The 21,178-nt window shown below is 36.8% G+C and overlaps 1 protein-coding gene across 1 annotated transcript; it reads left to right on the top strand.

The window, feature by feature from the left end:
- The first annotated feature begins 7,345 nt into the window (after positions 1 to 7,345).
- Positions 7,346 to 8,551, top strand: LOC128533360 (uncharacterized). Its single transcript, XM_053507644.1, has 4 exons — positions 7,346 to 7,486; positions 7,649 to 7,835; positions 8,022 to 8,149; positions 8,234 to 8,551. The coding sequence occupies exons 1-4, from the start codon at positions 7,346 to 7,348 to the stop codon at positions 8,549 to 8,551; spliced, it is 774 nt and encodes a 257-aa protein (XP_053363619.1).
- Positions 8,552 to 21,178: the final 12,627 nt, after the last annotated feature.

Here is a 21,178-nt window from a genome sequence, read left to right as displayed (position 1 = left end):
TCTACACCACACGCTGCATCCGCAAAGCCACCAGCATTGTGGCTGATCGGACACACCCCTCTCACACAAACTTCACACTCCTGCCATCTGGAAAAAGGTACCAAAGCATTCGGGCACACACATCCAGACTGTGCAACAGTTTTTTTCCACAAGCCATCCGTCTCCTCAACAAAAAGGGACTGGACTGATAAACACAAACACAAACAAACACAAACATTATCACACAGCTTAACTCAACTACCTTAAAATATTGGGACTGGACTGACTAATCAACACATGTGCAGACACACTGACCTACACCACCAAATTATCGTACACACCAACCTGTAAATGCTTCACTGTTTATCTTTTGCACAATGATCATTACTGGACTAATTTTTGCACTAATTCCTCAATTCTTGCTGCTGTTTTAAAGAATGTTTATGTTTACCCACTACCTCAACACCATATTTTATGTTCTGTTATGTCGTGGTTGCGCACTGTCACTTTGTTGTTGCTCTTGTTTGCACATTTGCACGTGCACTTTATGTTGTCTGTAAAAATGTTATACTTAGCTAGTTAGTTTTTGTTAATGTATGTTGTAATTTATGTTAGGTCTCTCTGTCCTGTCTCTGCTAGCCAGCTAACTAGGCTTCTTGGTTAGCTAGTTCAGTGTCTATGTTAATTTATGTTGTAAATTTATGTTGCATGTAGCACCTTGGTCCTGGAGGAACGTTGTTTCGTTTCACTGTGTACTAAGTGTATATGGCTGTAATGACAATAAAGCCTACTTGAACTTGAACTTGAACACACAGGCTCCAGGATATGTTTAGTAATATCGGATTTATTTATATTTCACTTTTAACCAGGGCTACTATCGCAAAGCAGTTTACAAAATTAAAAGACGATTAGAGAAATGAGAATGAAATATGTGAGGAAATATGTATGAATTAAAATGATCAGAGTGACCATAAGAAGGGGTAAAAACTGAGTTTTGCTTTCAAGCTTTACTTGCAGATACAGAATGCGTCGTTTTCTCAAACATGATTTTTCCAACTTGATGTTTTTTACAGATTCAGACAGATTGAATTTGGGAATGCACCCCAAAGAACCTAAAGCACAAGCAAACACACACTGCAGAGGAAAGCAGAGATGTTCATTCACACCACTAATCGTCTTGTGTCTTGTAATTAAAGTATTCTTCGTGTAGGTTCGGTGGTTAAACACACACACACACATACCATTTCAATTACCGGACTTCATAACATATTAAGAATAAGAGTGAAAAAAAAATGAGGAAGCACAGTGGGAAATCTTTTAATCCCCACACATTACGTTTGTCCTGTACACTGTAGCTATGTTTGTTAGGGCACTTGTTAATACACAGTACTGTAATGCATCAAAACACTCACATCATGGTTTGTTTTTAAAATTGTTTATCACCCTGTTCAGCAAAATAAACAATGTCTATGGCCAATTTACTGTGAACGTATCAAAGTCTTGGTCTTACAGAGACGAGTGCCTTCAGATCCTTCTGCACTCATGTTATCATGTAAGTTATCATATTGGTTCATTTCAATTAAGGGCAAAAAGTACAGACAAAAACAGTTAAAGGTATGTCTATGTGTGTGTTTCTGGATTTATCAGTTGGCTTTAACACAAACGCATTTGTGCGCCGGCGAGTCGAAAGACCCCCAAAGCAATTAGTCAGTACATTCTCTGTTGAGATTTCTAATTCTCACCTTCCACTCCGTCTAAGTTTTTTTTTTCTTTTAATGTAGTTCTTACCCAAAGCATTTATTTATACTGAGAAAAAATAAATATGTGTCACATAAGTACAAAATAGCATAGATACATATTGTTAGCTTCGCCACCATATTTTTAATGTTGCTCGCGGCAGGAAACAAAACTCAGAATGGACTCACAATGCATCTCCCGCATTGGACTACACTCTATTATCTATAAAACCTGTGCCACCCCTGCTGCTGAAGGAGCTGCACAGAAGCTAAGGAGAGGAGAGGAAAGGGGATAGGGATGGGGAGAGGGTTTGGTGCAGAGTAGAGTTCACCTCTCCCAAATGAAGCGAACAAGCAGGGGGGATGAATTATGTCACTGACACCTGACTTTCTTACAAATAACGCTTTTTTTATTTATTTAATTGTGTGAAATGGCTCATAAAAATGGGTAATAAAAACGATTATGATGTGGAGGTGAATTGGTTTAGTCTTGACTTCTGGTCGTGAGTGACAGCGTTGGGAGAAATCTGTTGATTGTCGAATCGTCGATTACAAAGTAAACACAGCGATGGAGAGAAGAGAGCTGTTAGATGGAGAGCTGTCAGGTGCCCAGTTTAGGAAAAAAAGAAAAGAAGATGAAGAGAAACGGGCAAAAAAAAAAGATATACAACAATGTTCTCTCTGTATGATTACGGCATTCATGTCATTATGTTCATTAGTGGTATAACGTTAACTCTTAGGTTTGTTAGCCTTCTTGCTTATGATGCTTGCTATGCTTACTGTAATGTAGTATTATGTTTGAGTTGCTTAGGTTAGAGTTATGATTATTGTGAGGCATCGGTTAGAATGCCCAAGGCTTTGTTCTCCTTAAACCACTCTCTTTATTCCAGCATTTCTTATGTTAATCAACAGGTGGACAGATATGTGGTTAATATTTGCACGCACAAATCCACCAAAACAAGATTAACTGCATGAACAAACAGTTAAAGAGCTGGTTTCTTTCTACCTGTCGCTACACCAAAAAACAAACTTCTGTGTTACAGTTTTTGCCTATTGCTTACACACTAAAAGTGAATGCTTACACCAAAGCCTCAATACCTAAACTTCTAGGATCTTATCTTAAACACAGTGTAACAATAGCTTAAACACATTTTCAACTTTGCACTTTGTTTACAATTCTGTAACACACTTATTGCGAAACACTACACACGTTTTCTTACATTAGACACTTTGTTCAAAAACTAAATCACCTGTTATCATTGGGAAAACACTCTGTTCAAAAAGCAAAACTCATCTGGCAATTGTACACACTTAGATACACACCTGAAATCACTTTCACAGAAAACAGAACACCAATCTGTCTGAGCCTTAGCACTACAAATAGACCTCAGGTGAGACATTTAGAGAACTTTGCAAGCATGGAGGCAATGAGAGTGAGAGGAAGAGGAGGACAAAGACAGAGAGGAGTCGGACGTGGAAGAGGACGAGGACAAAGACGAGGACCAGTGCGGAGACGTGTGTCAGATGACATCAAGGCTACTCTGGTGGACCACGTGATCAATCATGGCCTGTCCATGAGGGAGGCTGGGCAAAGAGTCCACCCTAATCTCAGTCGCTACACAGTAGCATCGATAATAAGGACATTTCGACTGGAGAACAGGTATATCTTCAAGTTTCTACTCCAGACTGTACCTACTGTATGTGTCACATGATTCTGTATCATATTACAGTATTACTGTACTAACTGTACTACATAAATGTACTAAATGGGTAGAAATACCATTGTGATGTTACAGTACTGTGTACAGTTGTGAAAAAAAAGTACAGAAAGTACATTATGTGAAAAAGAACCTAACCAATGACATCTTGTGGTGGCATTTTCAACAGAATGGTTAGACGACCACCTCAAGGTGGAAGGAAACGGCTCTTCACTGAACAACAAGAGCTTGCCATCATTGAAATGGTGCGAGAAAATAATGCAATCCAACTTCGTGAGTTGCAACAACGCATAATTGCTGAGAGAAATGTATTCAGCAATATCAACAGGGTCAGCACTTCTACACTAAGTCGCATCCTACAGAAACATAGCTTCAGAATGAAGCAGCTGTATAGGGTGCCATTTGAGAGAAACAGTGTCAGGGTCAAGGATCTGCGCCATGATTATGTGCAGGTATGTGTCACTTTACTTTACATACTATATGTTGTGATGTGGGAATGAGGGTTTATGCTGCCTCCTACCCTGCCTGCAGCTTGTAGTTTTTGTCTATAGTGACCCAACCCAGCCCCTACTTGTGTGAAAATATATACAATATGTTTTTTTTACAGTAGTAACACTATTCCATATTTTCTGTTACAGACAGTTCTGGATTTTGATGCCGCCGAACTGCCACAGGAGTTCATCTACGTGGATGAGGCAGGCTTCAATCTGGCCAAAACCAGGCGTCGGGGCCGTAACATAGTTGGACAAAGGGCTGTTGTAAATGTCCCTGGGCAGCGTGGGGGAAATATCACCATGTGTGCTGCAATTAGTGTTTAAGGAGTCCTGCATCACCATGCCACTCTAGGTCCCTACAATACAGGACAGATCATTGCATTTCTAGATGCACTACACAGTAAAATAAGCAGTGTTAATACGGCAGTGTTGCTTTGTCTTTACTCTTAAGGAGTTAATTCAACAACAAATAGTGAAAGATACCCCCTAGTGTTGGTGATAACTAGCAGAGTTAATTTCTGCGTCGTTAACTTTACTCTGTGAAGCTCCGCCCCTCAATCTACCCCCTGCGAAGATCTGAACTGGACAGGAGTGTTCTGGTCGCCATTTTAGTTAAGCTCCAATCGACAGGTAAGCTTGTTTAAGTAACGTACTAAAACACAGTTTTAATATTTCATCTAAATAAATGTGCTAATGTTACTGTATATGTTGTATTTTGATGCATTTTTTGTAGTTTTGTCGATTTAATTTCGGAACTTTCGATTAGGTAACGTCGTGGCAAGTTCATGCGTTTTCGTCATGCAATGCTAAAACAAATTATGACAATAATCTTACTTAATTTGTTTGTTTGTTTTTCGTTGCAATTGGCATTATATCCCATGAATATGGTTTAGTTGTTTTAATGTTGAATTATCTAACGTCCCAATGGGGCATCGGCATTTTTATATGTTGGATAACGTTAGTTGAAATTGTGAAGTTTCAGCTTGGACTGTAACTTTAAATTAGATATTTGCATCATGTAAGTTAATTTCAATGTTTAACGTATAATTTATGTAATATCGGTGCTGATGTACGTAAGATTTAGTTGATTTTCCACATGTATTACGACGTTAGATACAGTATTCTGTTTTAACGTTAGGCGCGCTATGGGCTTAGCGATGGTTTAAAGCTGTGCAACGAAGGAATAAAACGCCCGCTATGTTAGTCACAGAATTAACCGACATGATCAGAACGTTACATGTTAGTGCTAGTATCCTGTTTGTAAGAAGTGGCAGTGTTTAAACGCTGTATATTAGAAAAATAACGAAAATGTGCTTTAATCTTGACAATGAAACTGAGTTGTGCAATATAATTGACATATTGTCGCTGTTTTACATTCTCAATTTAAGGCAACTTCGATCAGAAACTGTATGGCATCACTAGATGAAAAGTGACTGTAAGTATTTACTGAACTATTTGACATTTCTTTTGCTATTTAGTATGACCAATTCTTAGATCCAACTGAGGTGACTATGTAAATTATTGCAACAGTATTACTTTGGGCATATTTATTTATATGTTGGGCATGAAATCTTTTTACACTATAATTTGTGTGATACTCTTGTCACTTCTCAGATCATGCTAGTTAAGGTGAAACTTGGGGATGCCCAAAAATTTGTCAAGATAACTGAGCTGAGCCTGGAGGAATTTTTGACTGCTGGTAAAAAACAAACAAACATATATATACTTCCATTACATTAATTTTTCTATTTTTATTTATTTATGTTACTTGATGAGTGTCTAGTAATTTTACATGAGACTATATATAGTCACATGTTGCTTGTTCCCTGATGTTCAAAGTTAATCATTGCTGTGTAAAACCTTGTAAGTCCGTATACTTTCTCATAAAATTGCATGCTTTTTTGTTTGTTTGTTTTTTTAAAAGCATTTTTAAAGTTTGGTGTTCCATCTGTACAAGAGAATGTGAAGGTTTTTGATGAATCAGGGACTGAGGTGGATGATGATGTTTTTGAGGATGTAGTCAGATCCTCAGTCGGAGTCCTTACCATAAAACATGGAGCAGGTTTGTATTTATTACATTACACATTAGAAATTTAATAGTACTAATTAACAACAATTCCCCATAAATATTCATCTGCAAACAGACTTGGGCTCTGCCTCTCCACAAGCCTCTCATGGGCAGTCAAATCAGTCCCTGTCTTCCATTGACTCCAGTGACTCACAGGATACAGTCATTATTGAAGAAAGCTCCTCCAGTAAACGAATGAGGTTAGACGATGAAGCTAAAAAGGTAGGTATAATAATTTTTTTTCTGTACTTTTACATTTTGGTGTTAAAAAGAGAGAAAAAAGAATGGAAAAGACTGTTAAAACTCATAAATGTATTTTTAAAAATTAAATTTATTTAAATAAAATTATAAAATTAAGGCTTACTGATATGTATTTATGTATATGTGTGTGTATATATATATATATATATATATATATATATATATATATATATATATATATATATATACTCACATACATATATATATATACATACAAATATTTATTCATTTTATTATTTGTTTGAGTTGGTAGAAACCATTCTTGTCCAAAAACCTGGTGGGGAGCATATAATAAATGAATACAACCGAACCAAGTCTCTGGGGGACGAAACAAGGAGGAAAATGGTTAACATCTTAACAGCTGACATGACAGAAAAGAATGGGTAATCTTCATAATCATTACCTGGTGTATATATGATCTCTATAGTTTTACATTGTTGTTGTTGTTTAAATTCATGCAAAGGACACTAAAAATCTCTTTTTTTTTACTGCAGTACATCACCACCAAAGCAGGTGAAAGAATAATATGCCAGAGGAATTGTGGCTTTGTTCCCTTACCTGAGTGACCCCTTTTCTAAAAATGGCTACGTAAGTGTCAGCTTTGAATTCTAATTCTTTGTTGGCATGTTAAATGTTGCTGATCTCACATACCCATAGGTGGTGTATTTTGCTGTTGAATTTAAAGACTTTACCTTTATTTTTGTTTTCCTAAGGAACATTATTATGATGGCGAAAGCGGTACTGGGTACTTAGCATGGAGACTCAAAACTATACAGAGAGGCTTAGCTAAGGAACGACGTGCGTCATTTGAAGGTACATGATGAAATTCTGAAATCTACCTTTTTTGATTATGTAGCTCATTCTGCAATCTTTTACAGGAGTTCTCTTGCGAAGTTGCCTGTTTTAAGGATTAATTTCATTTATCGTTCATTGAGCAGTGTTGAAGCTTTTAAAATGTTTTGTGGTTCATCATCAGGACAAGGAACTTCTGCTGAATCGGGGTCTGGTGGACCAACTGTAAGACGGCAGTCAGAGTTTAATCCAGAGACTACCCTGAATGAGAATGAATGCAAGGAAGCAATTGCATTCATGAGCCATTCCTCTGATGAGGACACCATCAAGAAGAAAATGAAATTGACATTCGACTATCGCCGTAACATGGTTCTTGACCCCATGCAGTCCAGTGATATATTGACAGTCTTTCCACGATTCAAAGATATTAAAGGCTTGGTAAAGTGTTTATAATCATACTTTTTAACAAATTAACAATACAATAAATTGTACTGATGTTTAAATGGAAGTTTATTCACTGCTTGCTTGAGTTTATATCCATAATGATTTGTCTGGTACTTAGAAAAAGAAATTGTCTCATCCTTTTCTGCCTCTTCTTAGATTGAGCAAGACTTTGTTCTGATGTTTGGAGAAGGAGTGTCAGGCAAGCTACTGGAGAAGTGGACCACTGCATTCAAGAAAAAAGTGATTCAGCAGTGCAAAAAGCTTCCAAGCACCAGTGATTTGGAAGAACTACTGCTCGCAGCTGCATCTCCTACTGGTGACTCAGAAGAGGGTGTTAACTTTGGTAAGATGTTTAAGATCAGGTTTTTACATTAAATATTATTTAGAAATATTAAGATTAAAATTTGGTACCCATACATTTTTAATGTTCTTTCTATTTTTTTACTTTTTTATTTTTTTATATCTTTACTTCACTTCCAGTTTGCATTATTGATCAGATTTTGCTGACATAATGTATGTGTGTAAACAGGCTGGGACAGCGACCTCTCTTCTATAATACTTCTGTTGCATCTGATCCCACCTTCTGCCCAAGGCCGGAAAAGACCAGGAAAGGTGTCTGCCTCTCAAGCAGAAAAACACCTTGTTGTCTTCAAGAAGGTTTGTTTTCTTTCTTGTTTTATTTTCCTGTTTTATATTTAACATATTTTTGATAGCTCTCTCCAATTTGCTTGGCCTTCTCAGAGTGGAACAAACATTGAGGAGCATCTTCGAGAAATTACAGCTGTTGCTCAACCCTACCTCCTGGCCGTGGGACCTCAGAAGAATTCAGTTCACAACTACTTCATCGTTCTTGATCGGCATGCCATTCCATGCAAGTCAACCTCTTCTCTTGGTGCCGTTGACGAACTGTTTAAGGCACACTTTGTTTTTGGAACATCTTACAACCTTATGCTACACAACATGTACACTTTCATTCAGACCACTGTGTACAACATAGATGTTGGCAAAGTGAAAGAGAGTCCTCGTGTTGCTGAGGTTAGAGCACGGCTGCTTAGCTAGGTGCTAAGTTTAAGTAGTTTAAGTTTTTCTGCGTTCATGAAGTGTTTTGTTTGTCAGGCTGAGTTATATGGTTCTAAATTGCTTCTTAGGCACTTCAGATTAGTTCATGGTTTTGTTCCTGGAAAGAATCTTCGCCTTAAATGTGTAGAGGCAGGGTGTTGTTCTGTGTTTGGGACTTTTTCAGGGTTTAGAAAACATTTGAATTCAAAACATCCTGAGGAAAATGACCAGCATTTTGACACCATTGACAACTGTGAGACTGCTGAGGCAGAAAGACAAAGTAGTGCTCAAACATTTGATCAGGTTGACTCTGTTAGAGAGGTGGCCACGACATCTGTATTGTTAAAGTCAAAAAAGAGCACTTTGGATATGTGTGCATCTGCTGTTGCACAACTAAAATTTGCTGGGTTAAGTCAATCTGCTGTAAGTGGTTTTGTTTCATCTATGGAGGAAATAGTTTGTGAGATTCACAGTCAGGCCCAGGATACAGCTTTGCTCTGTCTGTCTCCACATGACATTGCAACTAAAAGGAAAATAGAAAGTTCATTTCAACATTTGGAAAATCCATTTACTTTGTTAAATTCGGAAGCCAAACGAAAGAGACTATTTACAGAGAAATGGGGAACTGTTGAACCAACCGAAATAGTGCTTGGCACAAGATTTGATAGCAGGAGAAATAAAACCACTGGAACATTTGATCAAGTTGTTGTAACAGATAAGTTTTCTTATGTTCCTATTTTAGAAACTCTGAAGTCAATTTTACAAAATCCGCATCTTACTGATTTGTTTAAACCCAGGCATGTTCCAAAGGAAGGTGTTTATGTTGATTTAAGTGATGCGGCCCATTTTAAAAGTAATCCTTTATTTTGCACAGAAAAAGATGCTTTACAAATTCAGTTATTTTATGATGATTTCGAGACTGCTAACCCTTTGGGTTCTAAAAAAGGTATACACAAATTGGGTGCTATCTATTTTACATTAAGGAATTTCCCCCCCATTTTTAACTCCTCACTGGATAACATTCATTTATGTGCCCTCTTTCATGCACAGGATATTAGACGGTATGGTTTTAATTCTATAATTGAGCCTCTAGTAAATGATCTAAAAGTGCTTGAGATTGAGGGGGTTAAGAATCCGGTATCTAGAAATTGTGTAAGGGGTACAGTTGTTCAAGTCACAGGGGATAACCTTGGCTTACACAGTTTATTAGGATTTCTGGAGTCATTTGGGGCTCAATATTGCTGTCGTTTCTGTGTTCTTGAGAAAGATCGCTTTCAATTTGTATTTTCTGAAGATAACCCTGAAGTTAGACTAAGAACAACTGAGATGCATGCTCTGCACTGTAAGAGGTTACAAGATGACTCTACACTACCACATGTTAATGGCGTCAAACGGGTGTGTTTGTTAAATTCACTCAAGTATTTCAACACAGCAAACAATTTTGCTGTGGATATAATGCACGACATTTTAGAAGGTGTCGCACAGCTTGAGGTAAAACTTGTTCTGCAGTACATTGAGCATAATTTTTTGAGTGCTGATGATCTTGCTGGTAGAATACATGCTTTTGATTATGGTTACAATCAGCAGAGGAACCGTCCTCCAATGGTCAAATTGTTTGGTGGAAGCAACGATTTGGGTTTAAATGCCATCCAATCTTGGTGCTTGTTACTCAACATGCCTCTGTTATTTGGCGATTTAGTGCAGAGAGATGATAAACACTGGTATCTTTTGCTTTTACTTCTACAGATTGTTAACATCGTATTTTCACCAGTCATAACAGAAGGCATGACCATTTATCTTAAACATTTAATAACTGAACATCACCAGCTATTCAAAAAATTATTTCCCGAAAAAAATCTGTTGCCAAAGCATCACATAATGATACATTACCCACAGTGTATAAGGAAAATTGGACCAATTCTGCACATGTGGTGTATGCGTTATGAAGCGAAACACAAATTCTTTAAAACACAATTAAAAAGCTTCAAAAACATCACCAAAACGCTAGCCAAAAAGCACCAGAGTTGTATGGCAATTCACTGGGAGTCTTTTAGCCAGTACAGATTGACTCTTGGTCCAGGGAAGATGATGGAACTCAGTGACCTTAAAGGTGGCATGGACATTGCTTCCAAACTAGGGGTGGAAATATCAGAACTTGTCTATTCTGTAAAGTGGATCAAACATCATGGCACAGAGTATCGCCCTGACTTTATTATCTGTACAGAAGTAGCATGTGAGATGCCAGTGTTTTGTAAGATCAAGACTATTGCTGTGAAAGATGAAAATGTACTGCTCTGTGGAACACTGATGGAAACAGTCTGTTTTGATGACCATTACCATGCATTTACAGTCAGAGTGCATCCAGATCGAGTTTTAAAGGTAGTGAATGTTAACGAACTGTTTTATTTCAAACCATTTGATCTTCAAATTAAGTATGGCACAACAGATTCTGCACTGCATATAGTGCCCTATTGCCATTTTATGCAGATGTGATGTTTTTTAGATGTCGTGTATGTGTTTAAGCCTGACAGTGTTTTAATAAATGTTTTAATGGTACATTGCGGTTGTTTTCTGTTCTATTCCATGTTTTCACTGTAAAAAAAAAAAAAAAACACTGTAAGAGTTGACTTTGCACTGGTGCAGAGAAAAGTAGGGACACCAGAGAGTGAAATAATGACACTTATGGAGTTATTTGATCAGCATTTTAACCCATTACAACACAAAATGGGTTTTCAAAATTGTACTCTCTAAGTGGGATTTTTTTTACTAATAAAAATTTAAATAAACTCTACAAAAGTGAAATATTAACACCATGTGGTGTTAATTTTCCCTTAGTGTTAAATTGTCGTAACACTATTTAGAGTTAATTTTCGTTAGTGTTAAATTGTAGTAACACTATCCAGTGTTGAGCAGTGTTAATTATTTACTCCAAACAGAGTTAATTTTACTCTGAAAATTGAACACTATGACAAGAGTCAATTTATCACCAATTCTGAGTGGGACCAAATACACTCGGGTCCAGTGTTAAATTTAACTCCTAAAGAGTTATTTTAACACTGCAAAATTTACTGTGTATACATGTATACATGGAGTTGTGCAGGACAGACCAGAGCAGTCCAGGTTTGTTGTCATCTGGGATAATGTTAGTTTCCACCGGGCAGCTCTGGTCCGAGATTGGTTCAACAACCATAACCATTTCACAGTTTTATACCTGCCCCCTTACAGCCCCTTTCTAAATGCAATCGAGGAATTCTTTTCAGCGTGGCGGTGGAAAGTATATGATCGGCAACCACATGCCCGAATGACTCTTCTGCAAGCAATGGAAGAGGCATGCGGAGACATTGAGATAGGATCAATCCAAGGGTGGATTCGGCACACAAGGCGATATTTTCCCCGATGCCTAGCCCGTGAGGACATCGCCTGTGATGTTGATAAGGTCTTGTGGCCAGATCCAAACAGAAGGCAGGATCCATAAGCCCACCCCCCCACCACAAACACACATGCACACACGCACACACGCGCATGCACACACACACAAATAAAGTATATGTTTTTCCCCCAAGAGCAATTTCTTCAGTGTTTTTTTTGTTTTGTGATTCAATTTTTTTTATTTCCGTAAGAATGTTTGTTTTTTTTTGTAAAAACTCTTGTTTGATTACTGCAGAAATTCTACTTTTGAGTTTTACAGAAAACTGAGTCTGAGCAAACTACAAACACAAAGACTGCAGTGTTTTATATAAAGCTCATCAGTGTGTTGTTGCTGATATGAAAGAGTAATTCAAATGGTGCTTGTGTGTATGGTTTTGTTGCAAGAATTAGATTTTTAGAAAGGAGTGTAAAGTTTTGATTGCAGTGTTTCATTTTGGCATAGATTTGAGTTGTTAATCTCCAAGTGCTATGTCTGATGGGTTTGTGTGTAGAGTTTTGACATAATGGGCCAAATTGTGCAAAACGTGTGTAAGCAATAGGCAAAAACTGTAAAACACGATGGAATGTCAGGAAACATCTAATAACGGTCTATTGGCGCCCCCTGCTGTACTGACCCACACTTTCCTTTACAACACTTACCTTGCAAAAAAAAAAAAAAAAACCACACAATAAAAGCCTAATATACAAACCATCACAGAAATTCTAATGGTTTCTATTAAATACCATTATGAACCATTAACTTTTTCCAGTGAAACTAGTACAACATTTCTTATTCCACCCACCAATAGAATCCATCATATACCAACAGACATTGTTATATTTACCATTAAAACCAATACAATTCCCATTATAACCATTAAAACCAATACAATTCCCATTATAACCATTAAAACCAATACAATTCCTATTATAACCATTAAATCCATTACAATTTCTATTATTTTTGGGCAGGGTTCTATTGTTTTTTCAGCAGTGTATACAACATGAGATCTAATTAAATTTAACCACAAAATTATGCTTTGCAACAAAACTGTTGCAAGTACAGTTATTTATTTCCATTGTTTATGTTAATGTTGGCTATAGCCAATGTATTTACAATATATTTTCAGTATACTGTACATAGCCAGTGTCATTTACATCTGTGTAGATAGTTTAAAAGACATTTTCCATTTGCTATAACTCTGTTATGTGACAAAGCATATCATTTGAGGCAGTAAATTAACCTGAGCTAATTGTTTTTCCCTTAGATTAGATTAGATTAGATTAGATTAGATTAGATTAGATTAGATTAATAAGGATGTTAGGGCATGTTTATTTAAATTTGCAATTTTTAAGAGTAATATAGTAGACAACAGTCTTTTGATGTCAATTTTAACTGTGTCCTGTTTCAGGGACGTCTAAAATATTTTTATATATGTATATTATTCCTAATAATTTAAAATATTTTTTCTTAAATAATATTTGTTTGTACAGAGTATATTTATTTAAGTTACGAGTAGTTTATTTATTTTTTGCCAAAATTGGTCAGTTATAGTACGACATGTAGTATTACTACAATAAAACGTGTGGTGTGTACAAAATGTGAAGTTTTGTCAGTTTTTTTCTTTTTTTTTTAGGTGGCCAACTGCTGAGTTTCTATTCATTTATGAGTACAGTAGATTCTTAATGTCGCTGTTCGCCTCCTGTCCAGTAGGGGGCATCCAGTAAAACACCCTACTACAAAATAAAAGAGAAGAAGAGCTGAAGTTGTTTTTCCACTTGGACTGCCGAGTTATCCAGTCGAGCTAAAACCATCTCTACATGTAACTGTTTCTACCTGCAGTTTTACAGAGAATCTTAAATCTGATTAGTTACAGGATAAACTCAGGGACCCTGAGGTAAGTTAAAGTCTAAACAGTTACTGACTGGATCCTAAATATATCTCTGGCTCATATGTAATAGTGTCTAGTGCTGATAAACTGCATATTAATTTTCTTAAAATTGGTAATTAGTTAGTTAGTTTAGTTAACTATAAATACATTTGCTTTGTTAAACGAAATGACTTAAATATTGTTTTGTAATCATAAAAATTATAGAAAGATGTTAGCCAGGGAGCTTAGGAAGAGCAGTGAATAGTTAATGAGAGCAAACCAGGTAAGCAGAAGAAGACAATAAGACAACACAAAAGTAAATGAAACAATAAAATAGCAAAGGAGCACAACAGGTGAAAACTTGGGCTCTTGTTTAGATTCCCAAACCAAATCCAACTTTTCTTTATCCAGATTGTAGTCCGATTGGTTTCATGTGTTCTGAACTGTAAGATCGCATACTGATCGCATACCAAAGTTTTGCAAATTCAATCTGGATCCAGAGTTGTTTTGAGATTCTCTCAGTCTGGACACTTTGCCTGGTAAAGCTGGATTTCAATAGAAATTAAAATAAATAATTCAAATTTTGTAAAAAGTTCATGGAGGGCGTTTTTCTGCTTTTGGAGCTATTACCACTACACATGTAAAAGATAATCTCTAATCTCCTGTAAGATCATTTTTCAAGACAAGAAAATGGGGTTTGCTTATACACTATTTACATTTATGAACTAGGAATTTTAACAATAAAAAGGGACAAAATATATTAGAAAATATTTTTCATTATCCCGCATTCCTCTAGTAAAAAAATAAATAAATCCAAAATAATGTCTTTAAATAAAACCCTGGAATTAGACTTTGAATAAAAAACAGAATATCTGACCATTTTTTAGCATAATAAAAAAAATAAAAATAAAAACCTGAATTGTTCAATTAGCCGAATGAGAGAAGAGACCTATGAAGTGATATCCAGTAGGGACACCAGAATGGAAAGTGGATGTTTTCATGTTGCATTTTTTTTTATTTCTTGTGCAGTCTTAGTAAGATATTACTTTGTATTGTTACGTTCTTGCTGTTAGATCCTTGGATTAATTCATATCGTTCCTAATGAAGTATTAGAACAATTACGAATGATTACGAATTGAATAAAAAATCTAATAGTAATACATTAGTTTAATTTATTATCACAAATTAATTACAAGGGCCAAAATAATCATAAAAATCATTTCAGTCATGTTGTATTTTGATGTAGAACACAATACCCTTACATTCAATTTCACATTCATGTTGAAATATCTTAAAACATTAATTTAGTGAGCAAATAGTTGCATTTTTATATTCAAATTGCATTATTAATTATAACTAATATGCATACAGTGACAGTCATTCTTTTACAGTTAAAGTGACATCATGGACTGAGCATAGACAGGTACATAACATTTTGTGTACCATGCTAATGCTTAATTTGATCTTTCAGTGCAATGACTACCACAAAGTGGGTTATTGTCCTTGAACCACACTTTCCAGCCTGTTTTATTAATCTAATTAGAAATTTAGAACTGCGACTCATAATTTGTGATCAGCCAACATCTTAGATATCAAACACATTTAAATTAACACAAAACCGCCACTAAACAAATAAATAATGGACCAAAAAAAATAATAATTCTGGTGAGAAGCAGAAACAATAATGTATGTTCTCATGTACATGTTATGACCCGGTATAGAGAGGTGGTATTGCCATTAGTGAGTTTGCTTGGTTGTTTTTTTTTTTTTTGTTTGTTTGTTTGTTTTAGAAAGTGAAACCCCATTCAAAGTGGTTGTAGGTTTCAAAATCTGACAAGGCCAAAATAATAAACAGAATAACTGTCAAAGTGAAATATGCAAAGCCATCCCAAAAGAAAAGGAACAAAAATACAACATTACATGTACATGTACAAATACAACATGTACATTAGCACTGAAGGCATCCAAAGTGTGAAAGAAAACACTTGGAATTATGTAGTAAACCAAAAATTGTAAAACATCCCATAATGCTTTATATTTTAGATTGTCCAAAGTAGCTACATTTAGTGTTGATGCCAGCTTGACACACTCATGGCATTCTCTTCTCGGATTAAATCAGATGTCTGTTCAAATGTTTAGTTTATAGTCTGTTTACAGTAAAATTTAAAAATCATTGTGTGTAGAGGAGTGTCTAGGTGCTAGATCTCTAGACTTGGCACAGGGAGCAAAAGGAAATAAAATATAATTGCTCCGTGTATATGAAAACACATTTAACTCATTAATTAAATCATAATCAGGTACTAATTTAACATTGGGCAAAAGTAAGCCAAATAGGAACTGCTTTATTACCCTGCTAAATAGCATCAAATTAGCACTGTTACAAGTCACTCAAAGCAATCCAGAGCAGGGAAACCTATTGCTTAATGGTCCTTAATTTGAAACAAAAGGTTTTAGGGAAAAAAGGAAATAGGGAGCTTTTTTTTTTTTTTTTAAGTCCTTTCCTAGCTAAATTATTTTACAATCCCTTGGCTGGTGTGGTTTGATCGCTAATATTTCTCTAATTGCAATGAGCTTAACTTTTAATAAACTGTCCACGTGATTAATTACCCTCATAGTGGTGACTGCCATAACAGCTAGCTGTTGGTTGAAAAGGCAGATGGCAATATCTTGACATTGATTATATTAAATCAATTAGTGTCACATTTTATTGGCTTTTATAGTCATGGGGTTATCTTCAGATATACTGTGGTATTTAGAATGTATATTACTTAAAAAAAAAATGCACAAGAATATTAATTGGTTATTATGTGGTGAGACTGAATGAATGATCATGTCATGCACATAGTCCCTCATATAGAGATGCCACAGCTATCATTTAAACCACATTTTAGGTTTTCTAAACAGATTATTACCTAATCTTATTTAATAATTGATGTCTTTCTTGATCATCTAGTCCAGTAGGTGGTGGTAAAAGACCTTACTACAAGACAAACGAGAAGAAGAGCTGAAGACGTCCTGGTTATCCAGCCAAACAAACCATCTCTACATGTAGCTGTTTCTGCCTGCAGTTTCGCAGAGACTCTTAAACCTGATTGCGTTAAAATAGCAGCATTTGAAGAGATAAACTCACTGATCCTAAGGTAAGTTATAGTTTCAAAAGTTACGGACTGAATCCTAAAAAGGGTTCTGTTCATATAACTGATATTTGTATATATAAAACTGGTGTCTGTAGTACCAGAAAATAATGACAATAAAAGATTGATGTTATTGAACATTAAATTATTTGCTATTGTTGTTTTGTATTTTTCGTATTTTTCTTGATGCTGAATTCTATTTTCTTTCCTTAACCAGAAATAAAAAAAGAACAAAAGGCTTCTTTGTACTATGACTAGTCAAGAAGAAACACAGACAGACCTTCACCACTGCTTGGAGTGTGAAAAGAGTTTTAGTCAAGAGGAGGATCTCACAGCACACCAGCTCACCCACAGACAAGACAAACCACATCAGTGCTCACAGTGTGGAAAGAGTTTCATTTATAAATATCTTCTTAAGCAACATCAGAATATTCACACAGGTGAGAAGCCGTTTCAGTGCTCACAATGTGGAGAGAGCTTTGCTCAGCAGGGTAATCTATATCAACACCTGCGAGTTCATGCAGATAAAGAACCATTCATCTGCTCACAGTGTGGGAAAGGATTTAATCACCAACGTAATCTCCTGCGGCACCAGAGCATCCATACTGGAGAGAAGCCGTATCAGTGCTCACAGTGTGGAAAGAGTTTTGCCAGCTTGAGTGATTTACAGAGACACCAGCGCATTCACACAGGAGAAAAGCCATATCAGTGCTCACAGTGCGGAAGTAGTTTCAGTCGACAGGGTACTCTCAAGGATCACGAGCGCATTCACACAGGAGAGAAGCTGTATCATTGCTCAACGTGTGGAAAGAGTTTTGCACAGCGGAGTAGTTTGTATCAACACCTCAAAATTCATGCAGATCAGAAACCATTTGTATGCTCGCAGTGTGGGAAAGCATTTACTCACCAGCGCAATCTCCTGCGGCACCAGCGCATCCATACCGGAGAGAAGCCGTATGAGTGCTCACAGTGTGGAAAGAGTTTTGCTAGCTTGAGTGATTTCCAGAGACACCAGCGCATTCACACAGGAGAGAAGCCATATCAATGCTCACAGTGTGGGAAAGGATTTCCTTGGCAGTTTAATCTAAATCAGCATCAGCGCATCCATACAGGAGAGAAGCCATATCAGTGTTCACACTGTGCAAAGAGTTTTACTAGCATGAGTCATTTCTATCATCACCAACGGACTCACAAAGAAGAGAAGCCGTTTCAGTGCTCACAGTGTGGAAAGGGTTTTAAGCTTGAACGTTTTCTCCAGCAACATCAGCGCATTCACACTGGAGACAAACCATATCACTGTTTACAGTGTGGGAAGAGTTTTAATTACAAGGGTTCTCTTCAGGTTCACCAGCGCATTCACACTGGAGAGAAGCCGTATTACTGCTCAGAGTGTGGCAAGAGTTTTAGTAATTTGAGCAGTTTGAAAAAACACCAGCGCGTTCACACTGGATAGAAGCCGTATCACTGCTGTGTGTAGAAATAGTTTCAATCAAGCAGCCCTTCGAAAACATATATGCATGCATGCATACAGGAGGGAGGGGAAAGAAATACTCTTATTGCCCATGAGGGACTGCATTAAGGCCACAAACTGGGAAGCACCATGTAAAAAACATGAGGTGAGGACTTAAATGGACTCAGTGACTGAATTATATAATGGTGGACCGAGGTTTAGAGAGTGTCAATAAATTAAACATGTTCTTTAACAGCTTAAATTTTATCTGCTTTGTCCTCCTTCATTTCAGCAGGTCAAACACTTGGAACAACTGGAACTGTGGCAGCTTACTTAGTTTTTTCTTGCTCTTTTTCAATAAACATGACAATACATATTGTGATGCCATCTTAAGCTCATTCCCACTTGCCACTCTTTCCTAGGTTACCTCTGTTCCCTGGTCAAAACAACACTGGACCCTATTATTTAAAATATGTGAACAATATTACTAAAAATTACAATAAATAACAAAATAAGAATAAAGGGGATCATATGACTCATTCAGGTGTTATAGCCCATGAAAAGAAGTTAGCTTTCTGTCTGGCTGCTCTAATAATAAATGATAAACCATATTCTATATGGTTATAAAAGCTTAGAGATGTACAGAGATGTAAAACCATTCAGTGATTTAAAAACATGAGAAAAACTCGAACCAGGTGCCACTGGAGTGATGTGGTTGCATATGCTCGGGCCGGGGAAGTCGAGCAGCAGAGTTTTGGACAATTAAAATAAATAAATAAATAAAATAAAAAATACACCTGTTTTTAGCACCCATTAGTACCTTACTACAAACCATTTGCAAGGGATTTAGGTTTAATATTTGATAATGATTTTACATTTGAGAAACAAATAAACTCATTGGTTAAATTTAGTTTCTTCCAACAATTTTTTTAGCTAAGATTAAGCCATTGTCATTTCACGAATTTTGAGAAAGTAGTTCAAGATTTTATTTCATCTTGACTTAATTACTGTAATGCATTATATACAGGAATCAATCTGTCATATTTTGTTCTCTCTTGCCTATAGTCATCTAAACAAGCCAGAAGGGCATTTATGTGTGTTTTTTTTTTCTTTCTTTGAACACAAATAGATCTTAGTGTTGTCAGCACAGCAGTAAAAAGATATACCATGTTTGTTCATGATGGCACCCAGAGGCAGCATATGTAAAGAAAAGAGGATTGGGATGCAGTGTGAAAAACCCTGTGGTACCCCACAAGTTAGGGAAGAATCACAGGAGGAAAAACCACCTAGGCTCACTGAAAAGGTTCTGTTGGTCAGATAAGATTTAATCCTGTTCAGTGATGATCCTGGAATGCCACAGGAGTTTTTAAGGTGTGAGACAAGAATGTTGTAATCTATAGTATCGAACGCCACACTAAGGCTACGTTTACACTGTCAGGTAAATGTGACCCAATTCCGATTTTTTTGCTCATATGTGACACATATTGAATATGTTCTATGTCCGTGTAAACAGGGGAAAAAAAGCACATGCATTCTGAAATGCATTTGAGATCGGTTTCAGGCCTCCTTCATATGTGGAAATAAATCAGATATAAATCATATGTGCTAATGAAATTGTCGTGTAAACAGACAGATCGGATTTCCTGAGGCATTGTGTTCTGTACGTCATTAAAACTGCGACTTCTTTGTGGTTTAATGACGTAATGTTATTCCCTGGTGGAGGCGCGTGTGGAATTAGAACATCGCAGGTGACATGGAAAAGAAAAAGCACCCAGCCCCCCCCCCCCTTTTTCAATGCTTATTTATGCTAAATAACATAAAGAAATCAGTATTTGGTGAATAAAGCATATGCGCAGGCTGCAATTATACCGCTTTTGCATATGCGTCAAGCATACTTTACCTTCGTCCATCTTGGCTAGTGTGTAGCGCAAGAACCTACCTTTAAGTATGTGCGGTGTTTCAGATGACATGGCAAGTGTAAACAAGTGTATCGGATATGAGTCATAGTTAAAACAATGCGTAAACAGACGGTCAAAAAATCAGATATAGGCAACAAATCAGATTTGGCCATTGAGACCTGCAGTGTAAACGTAGCCTAAGATAAAATAGCAGGATCACATGAATCAGCTGTCAATAAAATAATATTAGAAACTTTTAAAAGTGCTGTTTCTGTGCTGTGGTGTGTTTTAAAAAAAAGACTGAAATAATTCAAAATAGCATTTTCATTTAGGCTGCAGCTGTAAGCACACAACTTTCTCTACTACTTTGGAGTGAAATAGCAGTTCTGTGGGTTTTTTTTTATAGTAGAGGCTGAAATACAGCATGTTTAAAAGCATCAGGAACAATTCCATGCGGCCACAGGCTGGTGAGCGGTGGGCAGAGTGGCAGCGTGGCCCCTTGTGGACAGCAGCTCCTGCGCAGTTCGCTCGCACCGTCTCTCCTCTCGGGGGATGGCTGAACTGTCCCCTACCAGCTCTCACTCTGGGCGCGGGTTCTCCTCTCTGACATCTGGTTGCTGGGCGGCTTATTTTTTGGGGGTAAGAGTTAATCTGCGAGTTATTTCTGTGAGTGGAATATAACTGGCCAGGGGTAGCTCAGTGGTTAAGGTATTGGACTACGGTTTGGAAGATCCCAGGTTTAAACCCCACAACCACCAAGTTGCCACTGTTGGGCCCTTAAGCAAGGCCCTTAAACCTCAACTGCTCAGATGTGTAATGAGATTAAAATGTAAGTCGCTCTGGATAAAAGCGTCTGCCAAATGCCT

Source organism: Clarias gariepinus, chromosome 1 (genome assembly GCF_024256425.1).
Source record: "Clarias gariepinus isolate MV-2021 ecotype Netherlands chromosome 1, CGAR_prim_01v2, whole genome shotgun sequence".
Taxonomy (NCBI): domain Eukaryota; kingdom Metazoa; phylum Chordata; class Actinopteri; order Siluriformes; family Clariidae; genus Clarias; species Clarias gariepinus.
The sequence above is the reverse complement of the archived record's forward strand: the minus strand, read 5'-3'. Positions and strand labels throughout refer to the sequence as shown.